At 43.2% G+C, this 22,770-nt stretch overlaps 1 protein-coding gene across 5 annotated transcripts in view; it reads left to right on the top strand.

Annotated features, from left to right (window-relative positions):
* LOC110521548 (leucine-rich repeat-containing protein 7) overlaps positions 1-22,770 on the top strand; it is a 133,619-nt gene that overhangs the window by 91,386 nt on the left and 19,463 nt on the right. For 3 of the 5 annotated variants that reach the window (XM_021599153.2, XM_021599152.2, XM_021599156.2), the window contains 12 exons: positions 1,070-1,199; positions 2,423-2,538; positions 3,437-3,506; positions 3,627-3,726; positions 7,035-7,159; positions 7,243-7,425; positions 7,648-7,782; positions 12,080-12,191; positions 12,992-13,175; positions 15,887-17,672; positions 20,748-20,900; positions 21,995-22,114. In XM_021599153.2, the coding sequence (XP_021454828.2) occupies positions 1,070-1,199; positions 2,423-2,538; positions 3,437-3,506; positions 3,627-3,726; positions 7,035-7,159; positions 7,243-7,425; positions 7,648-7,782; positions 12,080-12,191; positions 12,992-13,175; positions 15,887-17,672; positions 20,748-20,900; positions 21,995-22,114 (3,214 nt within the window). The remainder of the gene's footprint in view (positions 1-1,069; positions 1,200-2,422; positions 2,539-3,436; positions 3,507-3,626; positions 3,727-7,034; positions 7,160-7,242; positions 7,426-7,647; positions 7,783-12,079; positions 12,192-12,991; positions 13,176-15,886; positions 17,673-20,747; positions 20,901-21,994; positions 22,115-22,770) is intronic. The other 2 variants (XM_036968959.1, XM_021599155.2) reach the window with 1 other exon arrangement.

Raw genomic sequence — 22,770 nt, 5'->3', positions numbered from 1 at the left:
GTGTACAATAAATACAAATGAACTCTGTCCACTGAGGGGAGGCTTCTCTTCCCCTCGTCCTCTCCTGGTCATATACACTGACATTGTACACTATACGCTCTGTTGGAGCTTGAATTTAGAATTGTTGGAGGCTGTGGGAGGACATTTTTAAAGCTGGACAGTTGTTGATTTTGCTTACAAATCAAATCATCAAATCCATTGTCCTTTCAAATCTGACAAAGAGGCAAGGGCATTTGACTCAATAAACACTGTGGCTTTAGAGTTTAAGATATAAGATATAGAGTGAAGTGTGTCATTCATGAAGTTCAATTGGAGAATAATATTCAATATATATTTTTAAAAGCATACTGTTGATTATATTCTGATTGAAAAGAGATTCTGCACCACCAGATACTGATTGTGAAAGGGAGTCGGCAACATCAATGATTCATTTCCTCTCGTGGGATTAAAACAGTTTATGTTCAAATCATGTTTATTTTATTTTAGTTTGCCTTCTAGAGGAATATCTCATTCTATCAAGTCATGGTTTTTGAATATTGTCATGATTCTCACAAATCCACTTGATTGACCATTTTCACCTCTGTAGCCTGTACATGTCTTAGATGCATCTAGTCTTAAAGGGAACCCAATTAATATTTGTTGCCATGGACACCAAGGAGGGATCAAACATCTGAGGCTCCATCTGTCAACAAAAAAGAATGCAACCTGTGGCTGAAATTAATCTACCGGTGGCTTTTCCTCAAAGTGTTTGAGTGAAATAATATTTGTATCATTATGATATATCTAAATGTTCCACTTCAAGAATTCACAGCACATTTTTAGCAGACGAATGAAGTTGGTCTGTGCTTTGTAGGTTCTTAACAAAATGATATGCAAATATTAACATGGTACATCAAAGACATGTGAAGTAGAGTATCTATGCAGAATTGTGATTTTGCCTGTATTATTGTAGATAGTGTGTTGGTTATGTTTAATTTGTTGCTCTTACACCAATAACTAACCAAGTGAAAGTAGCTGTGGCACGAAGGATTCCAAAGGGTCTCTTTCTCCTCTCTCTATCTCTACCCAGTTTATCGCTTTTAGAAGAGTTTGACTGCAGCTGTAATGAATTGGAGTCCCTGCCCCCAACCATTGGCTACCTGCATAACCTCCGCACGTTTTCTGCTGATGAGAACTTCCTTGTTGAACTACCCAGGGAGGTACGTCTGTCTGTCCCACACCAATAACCTCACACTGATCCTATACACACATACACATACAGTGGAGTTCAAAATGTTTCAATCCCTTGATAAAGATGAGCAAAACAGGTCCGATGACATGAGATCTTTTGCCAGATACACCAATGGTGGGTTTGGCCTTCGAAAGAACAATGCATATGCAGAACATACCTCATCCGTACTGTAAAATGTGGTGGTGTATATTTGATGTTATGAGGCTATTTTGTTACCACTGGTCCTGGGATTCTTGTTAAGGTCAATGGCATCATGAACTTTACCAAGAGCGATTGTATTAGTATAAAACAAATATAATTTTTTATATATTTTTTGAGCATACAATATACACTACACTCCTTTGCTGCTATAACAGCCTTCACTCTTCTGGGAAGGCTTTCCATTAGATGTTGGAACATTACTGCGGGGACTTCCATTCAGCCACAAGACCATTAGTGAGGTCCGCCATTGATGTTGGGCGATTAGGTCTGGCTTGAAGTCGGGCTTTCCAATTCACCCCAAAGGTGTTCCATGGGGTTGAGGTCAGGGCTCTGTGCAGGCCAGTCAAGTTCTTCCACACCGACCTTACTTTGTGCAGGGGGGCATTGTCATGCTGAAACAGGAAAGGGCCTTCCCCAAACTGTTGCCAAAAAGTTGGAAGAACAGAATCATCTAGAATGTCATTGTATGCTGTAGCTTTAAGATTTCCTTTCACTGGAACTAAGGATCCTAGCCCGAACCATGAAAAACAGCCGCAGACCATTATTCCTCATCCACCAAACTTTACAGTTGGCACTCTGCATTGGGACAGGTACTGTTCTCCTGTCATCCGCCAAACCCAGATTCGTCCAACAGACTGCCAGGTGGTTAAGCATGATTCATCACTCCAAAGAACGCGTTTCCACTGCTCCAGAGTCCAATGGAGGCGTACTCGATTTTATACACCTGTCAGCAACGGGTGTGGCTGAAATAGCCAAATCCACTAATTTGAAGGAGTGTCCACATACTTTTGTGTATATATAGTGTATCTCAGTATTTGTGTTATTTATTTTACACTGTCTTTTTTGCTGGTCTTTATCAGGGGAACCAATAATTCCAGACCCCACTGTACACTCACACACAATGCATGTATTTCTGTAATTGATATGGTTTGGTGAAAGGAAGATGGAAAGTGATCATTGAAATGTATGCTTGCATCCCTTTTGTTGCAGATTGGGAACTGTAAGAATGTGACAGTCATGTCGTTACGCTCCAATAAGCTGGAGTTTCTACCTGACGAAATTGGGCAGATGACCAAGCTACATGTTCTCAATTTAAGCGACAATAGGTTACTATTGGTTACCACACACACACACACACACACACACACACACACACACACACACACACACACACACACACACACACACACACACAGTGAATCCATATGTTCCTCACACTCTCCTTGATAAGACAACAGCTTAATACTGTAGGCTTGTGTTATGTGTCTATTTATTTACATAGCGCGTAGGTGGAATGGGACATTCTTCTGAGGAGTTTATATAAACTAGTGGTTATTATTTTGCTAATGGCCCATTAAGATAGCTGCACAACATTAGAAAGCACTTCCCCTGCCCCCGGGCTAATTAAGCTCTTTATGAGATGTTTAGTTGCTCTGCCAGTGATTTACTGGATCCAAGGTAATTAAACCATACTATCACTAAATACACGGCACCCATTAGGCAGACCTGTGTCCACACGCGACACCACAGAGCTGAGCGTTCAACCACTCCAACCCTGCTTCGTTCTACCTACGGTAGCCATCAACACTGTCTCCCGCTGACAGATTTCTGTTGTAAAAGCGAAGTTCACTGAGTGTGTTGCCACGGTAACTTACTTTTCCCCCTTTGTGTGTTGGTTAACTTTCCTGTGTGGTGGGTGTCAGTCAGTCAGAGGCAGACAGGCTGTGATTGTGTTTGGCAGAGGAATAGTCTTGGATTTTCACATTGGACTATATGTCGATCTGTGTCCTTGAACACATCAGAACACAATGTGCCTCTTACACACTCTGTGGAGAATGATGTGAAGTTGAGCTGAAGCCACTTGTCTGAATTATTTCCATATAATCACTTCTCACTTTTAATTGCAAATTAAGTAACCTTTTGAAGTTTAATAAACAAAAATATGTACTCAATTAGATGATATGCCTTCTTACTGCCTATTTTGTCTTCTTCTCCCTTACACAGATTAAAAAACCTTCCGTTCACTTTCACAAAACTAAAAGATCTTGCTGCTCTTTGGCTATCAGACAATCAGGTAAATATGATCTTATGTGTTGTTTTCTTGGGAAGAAATTACATTTACTGATACATTCTAATGATGTAATACCTGTGTATCAGCGGTACTTGAAGAGTTAATGATGTGTGCTGTGTGCAGTCCAAGGCCCTGATCCCTCTCCAGACCGAGGCCCATCCAGAGACCAAGCAGAGGGTCCTCACCAACTACATGTTCCCTCAGCAACCACGACATGATGAGGGTGAGGTAGAAATTACATGTAAATTACATGTAACACATGCTGACATGAGGGGAAATCCTGACAGCCAACTATTCCCTCAAAGTGGATGTAGTACTACTATCAAATCAAATGTTATTAGTCACTTGCGCCGAATACAACAGGTAGACCTTACAGTGAAATGCTTACTTACGAGCCCCTAACGAACAGTGCAGTTTCAAAGAAATATGGATAAGAACAAGAGATAAAAGTAACAAGTAATTAAAGAGCAGCAGTAAAAAAATAACTATATACAGGTGGGTGCCGGTACATTCAATGTGCGGTGGCACCGGTTAGTTGAGGTAGTAGGTACATGTAGGTAGCGTTATTAAAGTGTCTATATGCATAGATGACAACAGAGAGTGGCAGTGATGTGGAGGGGTGACGGGGGACGGGGGACGGGGGGCAATGCACAGTCTGGGTAGCCATTAGACTAGATGTTCAGGAGTCTTATGGCTTGGCGGTAGAAGCTGTTTAGAAGCCTCTTTGACCTAGACATGGCACTCCGGTACCGCTTGCCATGCAGTAGCAGAGAGAACAGTCTATGACTAGGGTGGCTGGAGTCTTTGACCATTTTTAGGGCCTTCCTCTGACACTGCCTGGTATAGAGGTCCTGGATGGCAGGAAGCTTGGCCCCAGTGATGTACTGGGCCGTACGCACTGCCCTCTGTAGTGCCTTGCGGTCTTAGGCTGAGCAGTTGCCGTACCAGGCACTGATGCAACCAGCTCTCGATGGTGCAGCTGTAGAACCTTTTGAGGATTTGAGGACCCATGCCAAATCTTTTGTCCCCTGAGGGGGAATAGGTTTTGTCGTGCCCGCTTCCCAACTGTCTTGGTGTGCTTGCACCATTTTTGTTTGTGATGTGGACATCAAAGAACTTGATGCTCTTAACCTGCTCCACTGCAGTCCCATTGATGAGAATGGGGGCGTGCTCGGTCCTCTTTTTCCTATAGTCCACAATCATCTCCTTTGTCTTGATCACGTTGAGGGAGAGGTCGTTGTCCTGGCACCACACGGCCAGGTTTCTGACCTCCTCCCTATAGGCTGTCTTGTTGTTGTTGGTGATCAGGCCTACCACTGTTGCTTTATCTGCAAATGTAATGATGGTTTTGGAGTTGTGCCTGGCTGTGCAGTCATGAGAGAACAGGGAGTACAGGAGGGGGCTGAGCACGCACCCCTGAGGGGCCCCTGTTTTGAGGACCAGTGTGGCGTGTGTGATTTAGTGATGGCTAAGGTGTCATGGATATGTATTTACAATTGATTAATGGTGTTTGATATACCCATCTATTCTAGTAATGTACAGTAGTACGTGTGCAGAGCACGTGTCACTGAACTACCCTTTGAGGTAGAGCTCTTCACAGGTCCAAAAAGTTGTGGGTGAATTGACCTGAGGAAAGTCAGACCAGTTCTGAAATAGCCCGTGGAAAAACAGACCCAAACAGACCCGTGCTGGTTCAGATCTGAGAGACTCGTTCAGATCCGAAGAGAAAGATGAAACCTCTAACAAATGACAAAACTGTTTGATGTGTAGCATATTCAAAACTTCATAGCCATCTTTTTATTTAAATGCATCAGGGCATTGCATGCATTTAGGCCTACAGGTCTAGGTGTCCTCTCTATGATATTCATACATTTTTAAAATAAATGTAAAGGAGAAGAAGCTTAGGCTTATCCCTAGAGAGACCGAGAGAAAGATATGCCGGAGCCATGTTCCCGACACCGACCTGCATTTCTTTATACTTGTCTGCTCAGATATAGGCGTACAGAAGGGGGCTAATTCATTAATTTTCCATTTAGAATATTTTGTATAAAGATAAGCATTATACTGTTAGATTAAAGGAGTAACTCTGGTAGGCCTAAAACATTCTTCCTCACCTCAAATTCAATTGTCCGGAATCAGTTGGAGCACTGGTGCGCACTACCTTTGTAGGCATGCAGTAGCTAAGCCTAATAATTACCATACCACACCAAAGTGTCTTTACTTTATTTCGGTAATATCCAAAGTAAGTCAAGTCATTGTTTATAGAGAAAATACAAACAGGTTGTTATATTGCGACATTAAATACAGTTTGAATCTTTCCCTCTTTGGTTTTTGCTTTTCATGCTTTAAGTGCGAGTAGCCCCAGGCCTAGCGGTAATTCTATTATATTGTGGAAAATACAACATTACAGTTGGAACTTAATTTGACCAAAGAAAATGGCTCAACAATATGAAACAAACAGATTCTTAAATAGGCTTCCAATAATAACAAGCATATACAGTAATAATAGTAAATAAATAAAAGTTTGAAAATTCCATCAAACCTGACTAGCACACAGTCCATGTTGCCGTGCCAACTGTGGTGGATATTATAAAATAAGGATTTGCTGGAGACCAAATTAAGGTTATTTATATCTGAGCTCAGAGGGAACAACAGAGTTACACTGCACAGTCAGAATTCTGAAGCATTGGGTGATAAGCAAATATCTTTATAGTTTCCTGTTATTGGGCGGGACTGTCAGTTCTCCTTTTATACAAGGACACATGAGCAAGCTGGTTTGCAACACAGGATGATTCTCCCGAGAACAGCAGATTATAATAGGATAGTTTCACAAGGTTAGTCACATGCTCAGTTATGTGGACACATACAGTTAAAATTTCCAGTTACACAACATTCTTATCATCTTTGTCCACTACAATATTGAAACCTGTCCCCAAGGACATTGTCTTGTCGGCTTCTTTTCACTATACTCTTTCTCTTCTAACTTTAGTTTTACTTAAATGAAAAATCAATCAACAGTAGCCTAGGCCAAGACTCCTTTCTCTCTCTCTCTCTCGTTCTCTCTCTCCTCAACAGCAGACACACGTGAGGTGAGCAGCCGGAAGCAGTTTCAGCTGTACATAAGCTATACGCTTTATTGAGTTGCAATTGGCTGACACAGATTATAAGCGTGTGCAGTTATCATCACCTCACACATTAAATTAACAGATGACGGGTCAAATCGGGTCCGGTCGGTAAATCCATTTTAATTGCACATACCTGAGACCCGTGGCAATTATATCAGACCTGACCCAGATCCGAACAGAAGTCAGCGTTTATGAGCCGTAGACGCTTGCGACTGCTCGGATCTCGGAATTTCAGGTCTGTTGAACCCGTGAAGAACTCTACTTTGAGGGAGTTGACAGGTGGTTAGGTTATGTGCCAGTGCACTGTATGCTGGTGGTGAAGTGAGCATGTCAGAATCGCATCAGTGTGAGACCAGTGCACAGTAAGTCAGTGACACCTCCCTGTCTCTCTGCCCATCCTCCGTAGACTACCAGTCAGACAGTGACAGTTTCAACCCCACCTTATGGGAGGAACAGCGTCAGCAGAGGATGACTGTGGCCTTTGAGTTCGAGGAGAAGAAGGAGGAAGAGGACAACTCTGGAAAAGTCAAGGTTTCATAGGACTTTTTGTTGAGCGTTTCTCACTGTTTTTATTTTGTTATTCCCGCTTATTTTTGCCCGTCCTCTCTGTCCAGGTTGAGATCAATCTGAAGCGCTACCCTACACCGTACCCAGAGGATCTGAAGAACATGGTGAAGTCAGTGCAGAACATGGTGGGCAAGAACCAGCATCCCCTCAGCACTAACTGCTCTGGTACCAATATGGAGTCACGAAAACAAGAACAGTATGAACCCCCCTGGCCCATGCCCCCCAAAGAGGTAACAGGCCAGGTCACACCACACACCCAGAGACCCACACATACCATCTCTCTCTCTCTCTCTCTCTTGCTCTCTCGCTCTCTCTCATTTGTGTGTGTGTGTGTGTGTGTGTGTGTGTGTGTGTGTGTGTGTGTGTATATATATGTACAAAAACAAATGCATAGATTATACATTTTTGGATGAATGGGATAAATATGTTTCACTCAGAGTGTCCTGTTCCAGGTGATGGAGAGAGAGATGAAAGAGAGAGAAAGAGAGTTCAACAAGACTCAGATGACAGAGCAGGGTGTAATCCACAATTCTGCCATCGACATCCCAAAGCGCAAAGACAAGGAGGATCTGACTGAGAGCTCAGAGGTACAGGAACAATCTCTTTGTGGACATGTTATTAAGAAGGTTGTACTTATTACGCTCTTGTAACACCAGGAAAACAAACTAAACAACAGCTTGTATTGGGCACGATGCGGGAGGGAGTAATGACAAATATTTACACTGCAGCCTCAAGGTCCTTTCAGGTGATTATGTCAGATTTAGTTGTCCTCAGTTGCCTCTGGTTCAACGTGAGAGTTCCGGTAGAGGTGAGACCAGTTGTACTGAACGTAATTTCGAAAGATTAATGTAGGCTCAGCCCACTGGGCGCAGACGTCAGTTGTCAACTAATGTGAAATCAACCAAAAATGTGATCGACTGGCTCGATTCGGTCTTGTGTAGCAACATTTGAAATTATGTTTTTTAGATTGGATAAAAGTAGAGACTCGGAGGTTGAGAATGGTATATCATACACTACAGTTGAGGAACAATGGAAAAGTGATTCTGCTTTGAAAGTTGATAAACTTGTAACCCCACTTTTGAGAAAATGGCCCTTGAATGTTTAGGTACATCTACTGGACAGCCCTTCTTTGTCTACACCCATTCAGCATTGTTCACACCCTATTAAGCCTTAGGCCCACCCTTCTCTTTAAGGATTCCACGTGAGGCCATGTTCTGAACAGTGGGTATGGTAGTGTACAACCAAAGATTTCAAGACTAAAGGCTGGTTAATACTAGACATGTCTACAGTTGTTGTTAGAGGTGATGTGAATAAAACCTGCAGAGATCATAGGATCCTTTCATCTGGAAGCCTCAAAGCCCCCATGATGGCCTCAACTGGGTCTTTGTTAAATCGTTAGCTCTCTTTCTCTGAATACGCAGAGGAGTTAGTGTCTGCTGAGGTGCTGTTTTCATTGTTTTTAATGCAGTGTGTGAAAAGGTGCATTATTTTGGCAAACATAATATCATATTGTGGCTAAAATGGAAGTTAACTCGGCCATAACTCAAATGTTAAGTATTAGTGCATTTGCAAGTCCCGAAGGGGTAACCTGGCGCTCAAGTTTTGGCTGTGATAAGGCTAGAAAAATACTGTACAATGAACAGCAGAGGCTGTTGAACAAACAGAGCAAAGATCCGTGTCAATGGTATTCAGAGGCTAGATCTGAATAGGTAATCTCTAAACGCCTGTTCCCAGAGTCAAGTGGCCAGCATCTGGAGCTGAATAAAGCAGGACATACAATATGTACTGTCTCTTGTATCTTCTTACGGTCATTTCTTTGTAAGCTCAGGCCATCGTGATTGATGGTGTTAAGTCTGGAATTACATAAATGTGTTCCGCAGGGGTTGATAATAGGACCTGTTCTTTTCACAATTTATATAAATGCTATTGGTCAATCGGTAAAAAATTGTTTTTTTAATATATATGCGGATGGTACTATTATGTACACAATTGCCTGAGTGCTGACCTGGCTGTGACAAGGCTACAGTCTGATTTTGCACTTGTGCAGGATCCCTTACTGATTTTATAACTCATACTTAATACAGGCAAAACTAAATATGTGTTGTTTTCAAGTTTTCGCAAGATTGTCTCAGATGGATTACCTCTTTACTCATCGAATGGTTCTATAATCGAACGAGTCCCTGCATACAAATACCTTGGTATTTGGATTGACAATGATTGATCGTTTTAAAAACATACGACTGAGCTTTAAAGTTAGCTTTTTTTTACAGAGACAGATCTTGTCTCTCTAGTCAGCAGGAAGCAGATTGTGCTGTCAACCTTTCTACCTGTTCTTGATAATGGTGATACTATTTATCAAAGTGCAGCTGCCTCTACTCTTAAGCCCTTGGATGCCGTTTTTCATAGTGCCCTTCATTTTATTACTCTTCACTGTATTCTTTAATAGAAGGTTGACTGGACCTCTTTGAAGTCACGTAGATCACATCATTACACTCTTGTTGTTTACATAGCCCTGCTCCACAAACTTTCGACTTACTTAACGTCTCTATTAAGATTTAAAATGACAAGTTATCAAACCTGTTCACAGGGTTGGTTAACTCTGGAGACTCCTTTGGTGTCTAGAGAGTTAGGTGAATCAGCCTATAATTTCCTTCCACCTTATGTGTGGAATGATCTACAGTACACAATTGGTGCCTTTACTGCATTTCAGACGGTTGTTAGAGGACCTTTTTACTGAAGAATGTGTGTTTTTTATGATTGTGTTTTTATTTTCGCCTATTGTTGTGTATAATAATGTGTATTTTGTTGTGCATATGAATGTGTAGTTTAATGTGTTTGTTGTATTTTGATGTGTATTGTGGTGCTTGAAAAGAGACCTTGGTTGCAGCATTGACTCCATGTCAAAATAAAGGTTAAATATTTTTTCAATAAATGTATGAGCCCAGGGTTTGGGCCGTATACATCAGGGGTGTAAATGCACTTATGCTGGTTGTTAGTCCTTTTAACATAGATTTAAGTTAAGATGACATGGGGATTTTTTTAAATGTATTTTTTACCTGTAAGATAAAAATACATATAGAATCCCTTTTCCAGTAGATATAGGTTCCAAGGTGTCAGCTAGAAACGGCTTATTTTCATTAAAGCTGGAAGGTCCTCCTGTGCTTGGCAAACTCTGCTATATCGCTACCTCTCTTTGACAGAGCTGCAATGCCCTTTGACAGAGCTGCAATGTCCTGTGTGCTTTGTGTCCATCACTGCTTTGGATTGCCTCATGCTGTCTCCCCCCGCAAAGCTCCAGGAAAAGAGACCCTTGAGTGACGCAATGAGAACTGGGGCACTGGGTGGGGGGTGCTGATGCCATAACCCATGCTTCTTTACCTCACACATACTTTTTTTTGTAGAACCATGAACACGTCCTCTACATTTTTTATTTGTTTGTATGTGTGTTTGTTTGTTTGCTTAGATTTATTTACATTGCGTGGTTCCCAAGCTGCCACAGCCAGAGAATACATCATCAGCCGTTACAGCTTCTTCCTGTTTCTGCCTCATAGTAAGTGGCTGTGAGATCAGACATTAGGCAGTCTGCTCAATCACGGCTCGGCTGGCGTGACTTCACACTGCCTCTGTGCACCCTGACAAAGGCTATGAAACATCTGGAGAAACGAAGTCTGACTGGCATGAACCATGAAGATGAAAGAAAGCTAACAGCCACACTATATATTGCAAAGATATGTTGATCTGTAATGTATATAATGTACAGTACTACAGCTGGACTTGAATTGTTTCATGTAAAGTCTGTGGATCATGACTGGTAAAGCTTATACAGTATACTATAGTGTAGCTTATATAGCTGTTAGTTTTGTGTGCAAATGGGCAGAAGACTGGCAGTGCCAAGGCTAACTCCAGCACTTAGTGGCATTACACACTACAGTTTCTACACAGCTGTTGGTTATGAGTTAATCAAGCATTCATTTGAGATGTGGTCAAAACATCGAGCCTGCCTTGTCAATTACTCCCAGGCACAGAGAAGGTGTTGGTCAATTATGGAAACATAACCTTGGGAGTGATTTAAGGTGGCATTTTTACCCAAAGCAGAAAACGGTGCAGCTGTCAAAATGGACTGAATCACTTTGAATACTTGAAACAGAGGTATATATATATCAAATTGAGCTTTGAATGCAACCGTTACACGACAGCATCGTTGCGTGTCATTTAACTTCTGCACTGAACATGCTAAACCCTCATAGTAGCCCCATCATAGATATGGATTGTATTACTTATGAAATTATAGCTTTTACAACATATACCGCACGACTATTGGAAATTGTTGCAGCTTCTTTTTACACTTGCGCCACTTATTTGCATTGTAAAAATGACAGAGACAGGAAATTGAGTGAGATTCAGATATGTCAGTAAGACGCTGCTGTGTAGTGGGTGTTCTTGGGATGTGGTTCCTGGGGATTGCCAGGCAACCTGGCTGGTGGTGTCTCCTCGCTCAGCAACCTCAGCCTGCCCTGTGGGGGAACAGTGAGCAGAGCAGGGCGGCAGATGTGGGACATCAGGTGTGGGAAGCAGGCTCTCCTGTAGCAAACAGCTGGCCTTCTGGGCACTAAGATAGCAGGAAGTCACAGATAGGACATGCTCCAGTGGACAAGTGAGAAATAGAGAAAATATATCAGTTCCTGTAGACACTATGAGTGCAATATATATAAGCAGTACAATAATGAACAGTTATGTACGATATTTGTGTCCTTTAGTTAGTTCCTCCCTCAGGAACCTCACCAAAATTGTTGAGTTAAGTCGGTAAGGTGTTAAAGAAGCTGTGTGTGTGTGTGTTTTTATGTTTCTGTCTTTTGTTGTGTAATAACACATTTTTCTTCTCAGGATTCTATGGGCGGCTCTCCGAATGACATCCGTATCTCTGATATGAGGCCCACCCTGGTGGAACCACCCATGTACAAACCAAAAGTTGTATTACTGGGGAAAGACAAGAAAGGTAGGCCTCAAACTTTTGTCGCTGGTATTCTAATTCAGTACAAACACAACCAATATCATTTAAGGATATGCAATAACTGTCCTCTGTTCCCCTATCTGAATGCTGTAAATTAGCCTATCACTGATGTTAGAGCATTTACAGTCAACTTTGACAGTTGAAGAAGAGCTGTTACTGTATGCTCCAATTATAAGAACTACACTATACAGTATATGTGTCTTAAAGCCAGTATCTATATTCTGAGGCTATACTGTATTTTTAATCTCACACTCTGATAAACCAGAGTGAGCTGATTGACTAGTTGCTACAGGCCATTTTGGGCTGATATCTCGATCGGTGGGAGGCTGACCATCTATCAGTAAAAACACTCACCCTCCGCTCTAATCCTGTTCTGACATGAAAAATCCTCAAGCATTCTAAACTCTCCAGTGAAAATCCCTGTGTTTGCTATTGTTCTTTCTAATTGCATGCGTGTTTCCTCCTGTGAGATTACAAAACATAGTCCTGAAATGCACAATTATTATAGAATGTCCTTGGGGAGTGTTGTATTCTAATGAGGTACGGTATGAAGCATATTAATTGCAATCCATTACATAATGGCTCGCTGTTGGATTTGAGGAGAAACGACATCCAATTCTCTCAAGTATCTTTTGCCCCCAAGCTTTAACCGACATTTTATGTGGAAACATGAGCAGTGACCTTTTGAAAATGAGATGTCTCCTTAAAGCCCCTATTCAGATTCATTTCACAGGTAGCTATCGTCAGAGACATACCAATGCTTTTCTCTCCCACTCCCCTGTCAGAATCTATAGATGAGTCAGACCCAGACAAGATGCATTGCCTGAACAACAGTGGCTCGTCGGCCACCTACTCAGACTACTCTCCGTCCCAGGGTTCTTCTGGCTCTTCCAACCCCCCGGGGAACGGGTCCACCCTGCAGGCTGCTGGGAAGGATGGAGGAGTGCCTCAACAACACTGGACCAACAGGTGGGTAGTGGCTCACTGACTCTCAACATACAGTCCTCACACTGAACCAGAGACACAGACACTCGCCTGATAACAAACTTCCGGTGACCTAGGATCGGTATCGGTCCGCCCTTAGCAAAATCCGAGGCTCAGTGGCCTCACAGCAACCTGTGGTCTGATAAGTGCTTGCTAGCTGTGTCACTTCCAGTACTGTTCTGTACTGTGCCAATATGTCATCCAGCAGGCATTGATTCCACCTGTTTGTTTCCTGAGACAGAGGGGTGTTGTGTAGGGCACCTGGGTGAACAGGAGGTGGAACTCCAGCTGTCAAGTGTAGTGCACATCTCTCATTAACAGACATCTCTCTCGCTGTCTCTTTTCTGTCTGTCTGTCTGTCTGTCTGTCTGTCTGTCTGTCTGTCTGTCTGTCTGTCTGTCTGTCTGTCTGTCTGTCTGTCTGTCTGTGTCTCTCTCTGTCTGTCTGTCTGTCTGTCTGTCTGTCTGTCTGTCTGTCTGTCTGTCTGTGTCTCTGTCTGTCTGTCTGTGTCTGTCTGTCTGTGTCTCTGTTTGTCTGTTCCTCTCCACTCTCTTCTTCATTGAAATGCAGCTGAAACACTACTCTACCATTGGGGCTCTTGAAACTGTTTTAGTCAGTTCGTGCCAGAACTTCCAAGAACATTGTTATTTTTTCCAATCATGGCTGAAATTATACAGATTGAGCTCTCACTGAAAAATACTTTTTTCATCCGTGGATACAATTATAGTTGACTTGTTTGATATTCCTACTGATACTTTCAGACCAAATGGAAAACAGTCCAGCTCAAATCTGCGCATATTTTCCATTTATGATATATTGGTAAAAAAGCAATTGGATTCCCTTTGAAATGCCAGCAGTATAGCTTCAGGCAAACATTACTTTAAAATACACAGTACCTTTCTATTTTAATGCAGCCTTTGATTTGACCTATCAAAACTCCAAGTTGGAAATAAATGTAGACCTGTATTTCAAAGCATATTTTCAGGTCCATTATGAATGTTACCCTCTATTCTGTATTGTAAGTAAAACCTTGATGAAATGATATGCTATGATACAGTGCCTTGCGAAAGTATTCGGCCCCCTTGAACTTTGCGACCTTTTGCCACATTTCAGGCTTCAAACATAAAGATATAAAACTGTATTTTTTTGTGAAGAATCAACAACAAGTGGGACACAATCATGAAGTGGAACGACATTTATTGGATATTTCAAACTTTTAACAAATCAAAAAATGAAAAATTGGGCGTGCAAAATTATTCAGCCCCTTTACTTTCAGTGCAGCAAACTCTCTCCAGAAGTTCAGTGAGGATCTCTGAATGATCCAATGTTGACCTAAATGACTAATGATGATAAATACAATCCACCTGTGTGTAATCAAGTCTCCGTATAAATGCACCTGCACTGTGATAGTCTCAGAGGTCCGTCAAAAGCGCAGAGAGCATCATGAAGAACAAAGAACACACCAGGCAGGTCCGAGATACTGTTGTGAAGAAGTTTAAAGCCGGATTTGGATACAAAAAGATTTCCCAAGCTTTAACATCCCAAGGAGCACTGTGCAAGCGATAATATTGAAATGGAAGGAGTATCAGACCACTGCAAATCTACCAAGACCTGGCCGTCCCTCTAAACTTTCAGCTCATACAAGGAGAAGACTGATCAGAGATGCAGCCAATAGGCCCATGATCACTCTGGATGAACTGCAGAGATCTACAGCTGAGGTGAGAGACTCTGTCCATAGGACAACAATCAGTCGTATATTGCACAAATCTGGCCTTTATGGAAGAGTGGCAAGAAGAAAGCCATTTCTTAAAGATATCCATAAAAAGTGTTGTTTAAAGTTTGCCACAAGCCACCTGGGAGACACACCAAACATGTGGAAGAAGGTGCTCTGGTCAGATGAAACCAAAATTGAACTTTTTGGCAACAATGCAAAACGTTATGTTTGGCGTAAAAGCAACACAGCTGAACACACCATCCCCACTGTCAAACATGGTGGTGGCAGCATCATGGTTTGGGCCTGCTTTTCTTCAGCAGGAACAGGGAAGATGGTTAAAATTGATGGGAAGATGGATGGAGCCAAATACAGGACCATTCTGGAAGAAAACTTGATGGAGTCTGCAAAAGACCTGAGACTGGGACGGAGATTTGTCTTCCAACAAGACAATGATCCAAAACATAAAGCAAAATCTACAATGGAATGGTTCAAAAATAAACATATCCAGGTGTTAGAATGGCCAAGTCAAAATCCAGACCTGAATCCAATCGAGAATGTGGAAAGAACTGAAAACTGTTGTTCACAAATGCTCTCCATCCAACCTCACTGAGCTCGAGCTGTTTTGCAAGGAGGAATGGGAAAAATTTCAGTCTCTCGATGTGCAAAACTGATAGAGACATACCCCAAGCGACTTACAGCTGTAATCGCAGCAAAAGGTGGCGCTACAAAGTATTAACTTAAGGGGGCTGAATAATTTTGCACGCCCAATTTTTCAGTTTTTGATTTGTTAAAAAAGTTTTAAATATCCAATAAATGTCGTTCCACTTCATGATTGTGTCCCACTTGTTGTTGATTCTTCACAAAAAAAATACAGTTTTATATCTTTATGTTTGAAGCCTGAAATGTGGCAAAAGGTCGCAAAGTTCAAGGGGGCCGAATACTTTCGCAAGGCACTGTACCTGTGCCCACTCTCTTTCTGCAGGCTGGCCCAGCAGTTCCCCAAGCCGATCGAGACCAAGCCCCTACTGAGTCAGAGAGACCCCAGAGAGACCCTTCCCTCCAGCACACTGCAGCAGCGCAGCGAGCGGCGCCCCCTCAGCGACACCTTTGACCAGTGGAACGACTCCTCCCACTATGACAACACAGGCTTCGTGTCTGAAGAGGCTCCTATGGAGACTCCCAGTGGTAGCAGCAGTGGTAACCCCATGCTGGGCTCCAAGTCCTGCAGCGCCTCCACCTCCCATGGGGGCCGCCGGCCCCTCATGAGGCAGGAGCGCATCGTGGGCATCCCCTTGGAGCTGCAGGATGCCCCTCACCAACACCCCTCCCACCAATTCCATAATGTCCGCAACACGCCCGAAACTGAAGTATCTCAGCCTCCCCCTCCAAACCCGTGGCAGAACTGGACGAGGACGCCCAGTCCCTTCGAGGACCGCACGGCTTTCCCCTCCAAGCTGAGCTCCCCAGGCAACAGCCCCAATCCTGACCGCAACGACTTTGAGCAGGAGATGCATCATGGAGAGCTGCCGGGCACGTTCCCCTCCACAGGAACGTGGGGTTACCTAGACTCCAGGAACTCTGGGCAGGGGCGCAGCAGCCAGCAGGCCAACATGTACCAACATGTCCAATCCAAGCCCACTAGACCAAGCTCTGGGGCCATGGTGATGAGCAAGAGCTCTGAGCGCCTCTCTCCCATGATGAAGGAGGTGAAGGCTAAGTTCAAGAAGTCTCAGAGCATTGATGAGATAGACATGGGCTCCTACAATGTGTACAGTATTCCCGTGGACACCTACAGCTCCAGCATAGAGAATCAGGGGAGTGTTGACCGTCCAGACATGCCGGGCCCCATGGAGCAGAGCATGTCCCGGAGCCAGTCTGCTCCCATGCTGGACGATGATGATGCCTACGGAACTAATAGCCAGCAGCAGAAGCCTTCCATCCCCAAGAAGGTCTACCACTTCGACCAGAGCTTCAACCCTCAGGGGGCTATGGATTTGAGGAATCAGCAGCAGGAGAGGAGGGCCCCTCCACCCTTCCCCAACACCCCTGAGTACGTCAACCATCCGGGGAAGACCCTGCCCAAGGAGCTGGTGAGCCCCAGGGGCTACCGGGGTTACCCTCCCATGGACCAGATGTTCTCCTACTCTCAGCCCTCAGTCAACGAGGAGAACCAGCCTCCCCAGCAGCAGCAACCTTTCCCCATCCCCAGTCAGCGCTCCCGGCCTGGGTTCCTGAGGCGGGCCGACTCCCTGGTCAGCTCCACAGAGCTGGCCCTGTTCCGCAGGGTTCAGGAGGCCAAGGAGATGCAGCAGAAGTCGGACCACTATGGCCGGCAGCATTTCAAAGGCATGTTGGAGCACCAGAACAGTCTGGCCAGCATGGCCCAGCAGGATCAACAGTACAACAAGAGGAACGGCAGGTACGAGGAAGACTACTCCTCCTACCAGGAGCCTAAGAAGCCCATCACGGGCTACCCCACTAAGAGCCTCACACAGCGGCGGCCTCTGTCGGCCAGGAGTTACAGCACGGAGACGTTCGGGGCGTCCCAGGCCAGGCCTGTGTCTGCCAGACCCACCATGGCTGCCTTGTTGGAGAAGATTTCCCCAGATTATAATCTGAGCATTTGCACTGAGAATATAAAGAGCCCTGATGAGATGAAAATGCGCACCATGCAGCTGCAGCTTAAGCCTGACGATATGTCCTCTAAGATGCCAGTAGACTGGAGGCAACAGCTACTTAGACATATAGAGGCCAAACGATTAGACCGGGTAAGTCTGACAACTTCTTTTTCACTTTGGGAATACACCGTTGCCTCCAGTATATTACACGATTGCACACCATCTACATGTGGCCTTCTGTTGTCTTGACACACACGCCACCTGACTGCATGACCGCCAATATTGACATGTGTTCAGTCCACTGCTTAGTTATGTTCTCCAGTTGTGGCACCAGTCTCATTTTGTGTTTCACTATATGTATAAATTACACAAACACTTGACCTCCTTTCTCTGAACTTTTATTTTCTTTCTATTACTGTTAGTATGAAATCATACTTTAACAAGACAAGCATATCTGTCTGTACTACTACTGTTTGGGTCGGTTTTCCTCAAGCAGGGTCCCTCAACTGGTGGCCCGCGGGGGATTTTATTTTCCCCAAAAAGTTTTCTGAGCATCAAACAAACAAAAAACAAACTTTTTTTCTAGTGTTTTATTGTTGGACATGAAAGACTGTAAAAAGACCAGCAAATCAGCTCCAAGTGATTTAAATGTTGGATATAGTTTCCAAAGTATTCCCACGCATAATAGAGAGATATACACTGAGTATACCAAACATTAGGAATACCTTCCTTATATTGAGTTGCAACACCGCAGTTCTTGACATAAACTGGTGCGCTTGGCAACTACTACCATACCCAGTTCAAAATCACTTAAGTCTTTTGTCTTGCCCATTTACCCTCTGAATGGCACACATACAGTGCCTTGCGAAAGTATTCGGCCCCCTTGAACTTTGCGACCTTTTGCCACATTTCAGGCTTCAAACATAAAGATATAAAACTGTATTTTTTGTGAAGAATGAACAACAAGTGGGACACAATCATGAAGTGGAACGACATTTATTGGATTTTTCAAACTTTTTTAACAAATCAAAAACTGAAAAATTGAGCGTGCAAAATTATTCAGCCCCCTTAAGTTAATACTTTGTAGCGCCACCTTTTGCTGCGATTACAGCTGTAAGTTGCTTGGGGTATGTCTCTATCAGTTTTGCACATCGAGAGACTGAATTTTTTTCCCATTCCTCCTTGCAAAACAGCTCGAGCTCGGTGAGGTTGGATGGAGAGCATTTGTGAACAGCAGTTTTCAGTTCTTTCCACAGATTCTCGATTGGATTCAGGTCTGGACTTTGACTTGGCCATTCTAACACCTGGATATGTTTATTTTTGAACCATTCCATTGTAGATTTTGCTTTATGTTTTGGATCATTGTCTTGTTGGAAGACAAATCTCCGTCCCAGTCTCAGGTCTTTTGCAGACTCCATCAGGTTTTCTTCCAGAATGGTCCTGTATTTGGCTCCTTCCATCTTCCCATCAATTTTAACCATCTTCCCTGTCCCTGCTGAAGAAAAGCAGGCCCAAACCATGATGCTGCCACCACCATGTTTGACAGTGGGGATGGTGTGTTCAGCTGTGTTGCTTTTACGCCAAACAAAACGTTTTGCATTGTTGCCAAAAAGTTCAATTTTGGTTTCATCTGACCAGAGCACCTTCTTCCACATGTTTGGTGTGTCTCCCAGGTGGCTTGTGGCAAACTTTAAACGACACTTTTTATGGATATCTTTAAGAAATGGCTTTCTTCTTGCCACTCTTCCATAAAGGCCAGATTTGTGCAATATACGACTGATTGTTGTCCTATGGACAGAGTCTCCCACCTCAGCTGTAGATCTCTGCAGTTCATCCAGAGTGATCATGGGCCTCTTGGCTGCATCTCTGATCAGTCTTCTCCTTGTATGAGCTGAAAGTTTAGAGGGACGGCCAGGTCTTGGTAGATTTGCAGTGGTCTGATACTCCTTCCATTTCAATATTATCGCTTGCACAGTGCTCCTTGGGATGTTTAAAGCTTGGGAAATCTTTTTGTATCCAAATCCGGCTTTAAACTTCTTCACAACAGTATCTCGGACCTGCCTGGTGTGTTCCTTGTTCTTCATGATGCTCTCTGCGCTTTTGACAGACCTCTGAGACTATCACAGTGCAGGTGCATTTATACGGAGACCTGATTACACACAGGTGGATTGTATTTATCATCATTAGTCATTTAGGTCAACATTGGATCATTCAGAGATCCCCACTGAACTTCTGGAGAGAGTTTGCTGCACTGAAAGTAAAGGGGCTGAATAATTTTGCACGCCCAATTTTTCAGTTTTTGATTTGTTAAAAAGTTTGAAATATCCAATAAATGTCGTTCCACTTCATGATTGTGTCCCACTTGTTGTTGATTCTTCACAAAAAAATACAGTTTTATATCTTTATGTTTGAAGCCTGAAATGTGGCAAAAGGTCGCAAAGTTCAAGGGGGCCGAATACTTTCGCAAGGCACTGTACACAATCTATGTCTAATTTGTCTCCAGGCTTAAAAATCCCTCTCTTACATGTCTCCTGCCCTTCATCAAATGATTTGTAATTATGTTCCGGCCCTCTGACCATCTTCTCAAGAAAAAAATCTAGCTGATGATCCCTGCCCTAAAGGGTCTGTCAGAGACAAAAATGTGTACGCGTACGCACAGCAGTGTTCTATAATATTGGAACAATGGCTTTCATACTTTCAAATCCTCATTGAAATGGAGGATGCGTTCGTGGAGCCGCGTTGGTTGGGAATTTTGGGCAGGTGCGCATTTGGGCTGCGGACGGTAGACTCAGAGCCATGTAGCTGTGTCGCAATTGTACGCCGGACTACCTGCATCTGTGGACTTATGAATTATGATGGTGACACTGATTAAACCTAGTTAACACTGATTAAACCTAGTTCTGAACTAGAAAGCACTCCAGGACTAGGCTTAATCTGGGTCCGGGAAACCGGCCCTTGATAATATAGGCAAGTACTTCAGTGCTAAACATCTCTTAAATAAAAGTACATACTGTTGCTTTTATGAAATACATAGTAGTACTGTATCCATGAGTGTGTTTTAATGTGTTTGTGCTGGTAGCCTACTGTAGTAACTCTGTTCTGTTGTTGTTCTGTTTGTCAAGCTCACTTTATCTGTTGCAGCTACGCAATGTGTCTTGGTGCAATCCCGTTAACCCAGTGGCTCACCCATTTACTCATGTCAAGTGATTGTTTCCCTCCTATCAGAGCGCTGTCCTTAAGCACAACACAGTAAACTTCGGCATGCTGTGCTCTGGAGGCTATGCTGCACCGCATGCCAGCAGAAGCATGACAATAAACTTTTACAATAACATGAATAAGCATGAAAACCAAACAACACAGTGGCTACCTCTACCCAATGTGAGTATGAACCAGAAAACACAGAAACAGTCTCAGTGCAGATCAACCCTTTCACATTCATTTGATACAGGGAGTGTACTGCATATTTACTATTTTGTCAGGATAAAAGCTTCAAAATATCTTTCATCATAAGCATCACAATATTACCAAAAGCTGCATTTTCCTTACAATGGAGAATGTTATTACATTGAAATGCTATGCCTGTATATCTTTTTTTAATATAGTCCACTTTGTATTCCAATATTGTACATTCTAATCTTGAAGGATGAAACTTGAGCCCAGAAATGATACCAGCATTAAAAAACGAGCCTAGACCCGAGACTCATGTATCACAGTATCAGCATAAAATGCATACAGTGAAGCCAAGTATTATACAATTTCAGCTGTGTTGGTGTGAAAGAAGCCTTAAGAATCCCTCCCATTTCAACTTCAAGCCAAGCGCTGTTTTTTATCTGTTGTCTGAAACATCAAAGCAGTGTGTTGCATGTGTGTCAGCTACGGTGTCTGCTCTATGGGTTACAGCAGTACTACTCTATGTTAGTATTACTGTGTAAGGCTATTATTGTACCCTGTGTCACTCAGTAGCCTCAGTGCAATTTGGCCTAGTTTATAGACACTGTGCATTTAAGGACACAGACAAGCACATTGTAATGAAACAAAGAGATTTTATCGGAGTTTCTCGCTTGCTTATCTTTCCCGTATAGGTGTTTTAGTGCATGTAAGTCAACTTGTACTTTTTTGCCTGCCAAAATCTCTCTAAACCTGTCAGATAACCTATTCTTATCAAATAGGTATTGTAAGTGGACAAAATGACAGGAGGCAAACAACCCAACTGATATATTCATACGTTTAGGACTTTAAACTTATAAAGAAGTTAAGGTCATGATATTGATCCAAGAATGCTGGATTACTAGCTGCAATACTCCTCCGAAAGTATTATTATTACCAATGACTATAACGTTATAATCAATACAGCAAGTTGATTCACCTTTATCTCTGCAAAAAACTGTAGTCATGTTGGAAGCATATACAGGTTACCCCCATAGCAGTGATAATACTCTAAACTGTGTTCCTTTACCCTGTTCTCTCTCCAGACCCCCTCTCAACAGAGCAATATATTGGACAACGGCCAGGAGGTGGTCTCTCCCACTACTCAGTGGGCCCCCTACTCACTGGGCAGGAGAGACGTGCCCCCAGAAAACATCATGAAAAAGGTTGGTGCTTTACACTGGCAAAGGACTGGGTGGGAGGCCTGAGTGTTCTAATGTCATTGTTAGTTTGCATCTGAACTATGCTGATAACATTATCACCCAGCTTGCTGAATGAAACATTGGGCTGGTAACTCATTCATATATTGAACAAAAATATAAACGCAACATGCAACCGTTTCAAAGATTTGAAGTTTGGGGCTCCCAAGTTTTGGGCTCCCGAGTGGCGCAGCGGTCTAAGGCACTGAATCTCAGTGCTAGAGGCATCACTACAGACACCCTGGTTCGAATCCAGGCTGTATCACAACCGGCCGTGATTGGGAGTCCCATAGGGGAGTGTTGTGTTTAACCTTTATTTAACTAGACAAGTCAGTTAAGAACACATTCTTATTTACAATGACGGCCTACACCGGCCAAACCCATATATATGGGTGTATGGAAATTAGTCAGTTAGACACTAATGATCTATGGGTTTCACATGACTGGGCTGGGGTGCAGCCATGGCAGACCCACCCATTGGGGAGCCAGGCCCAACCAATCAGACTGAGTTTTTCCCCACAAAAGGGCTATATTACAGACATAAATACTCATCAGCACCCCCACCCCGCCTCAGACGATCACACAGGTGAAGAAGCTGGATAGTTACACAGTTATATGAGGCC

Source organism: Oncorhynchus mykiss, chromosome 30 (genome assembly GCF_013265735.2).
Source record: "Oncorhynchus mykiss isolate Arlee chromosome 30, USDA_OmykA_1.1, whole genome shotgun sequence".
Classification (NCBI taxonomy): Eukaryota; Metazoa; Chordata; class Actinopteri; order Salmoniformes; family Salmonidae; genus Oncorhynchus; species Oncorhynchus mykiss.
This window is presented reverse-complemented; position numbering and strand designations above follow the sequence as displayed.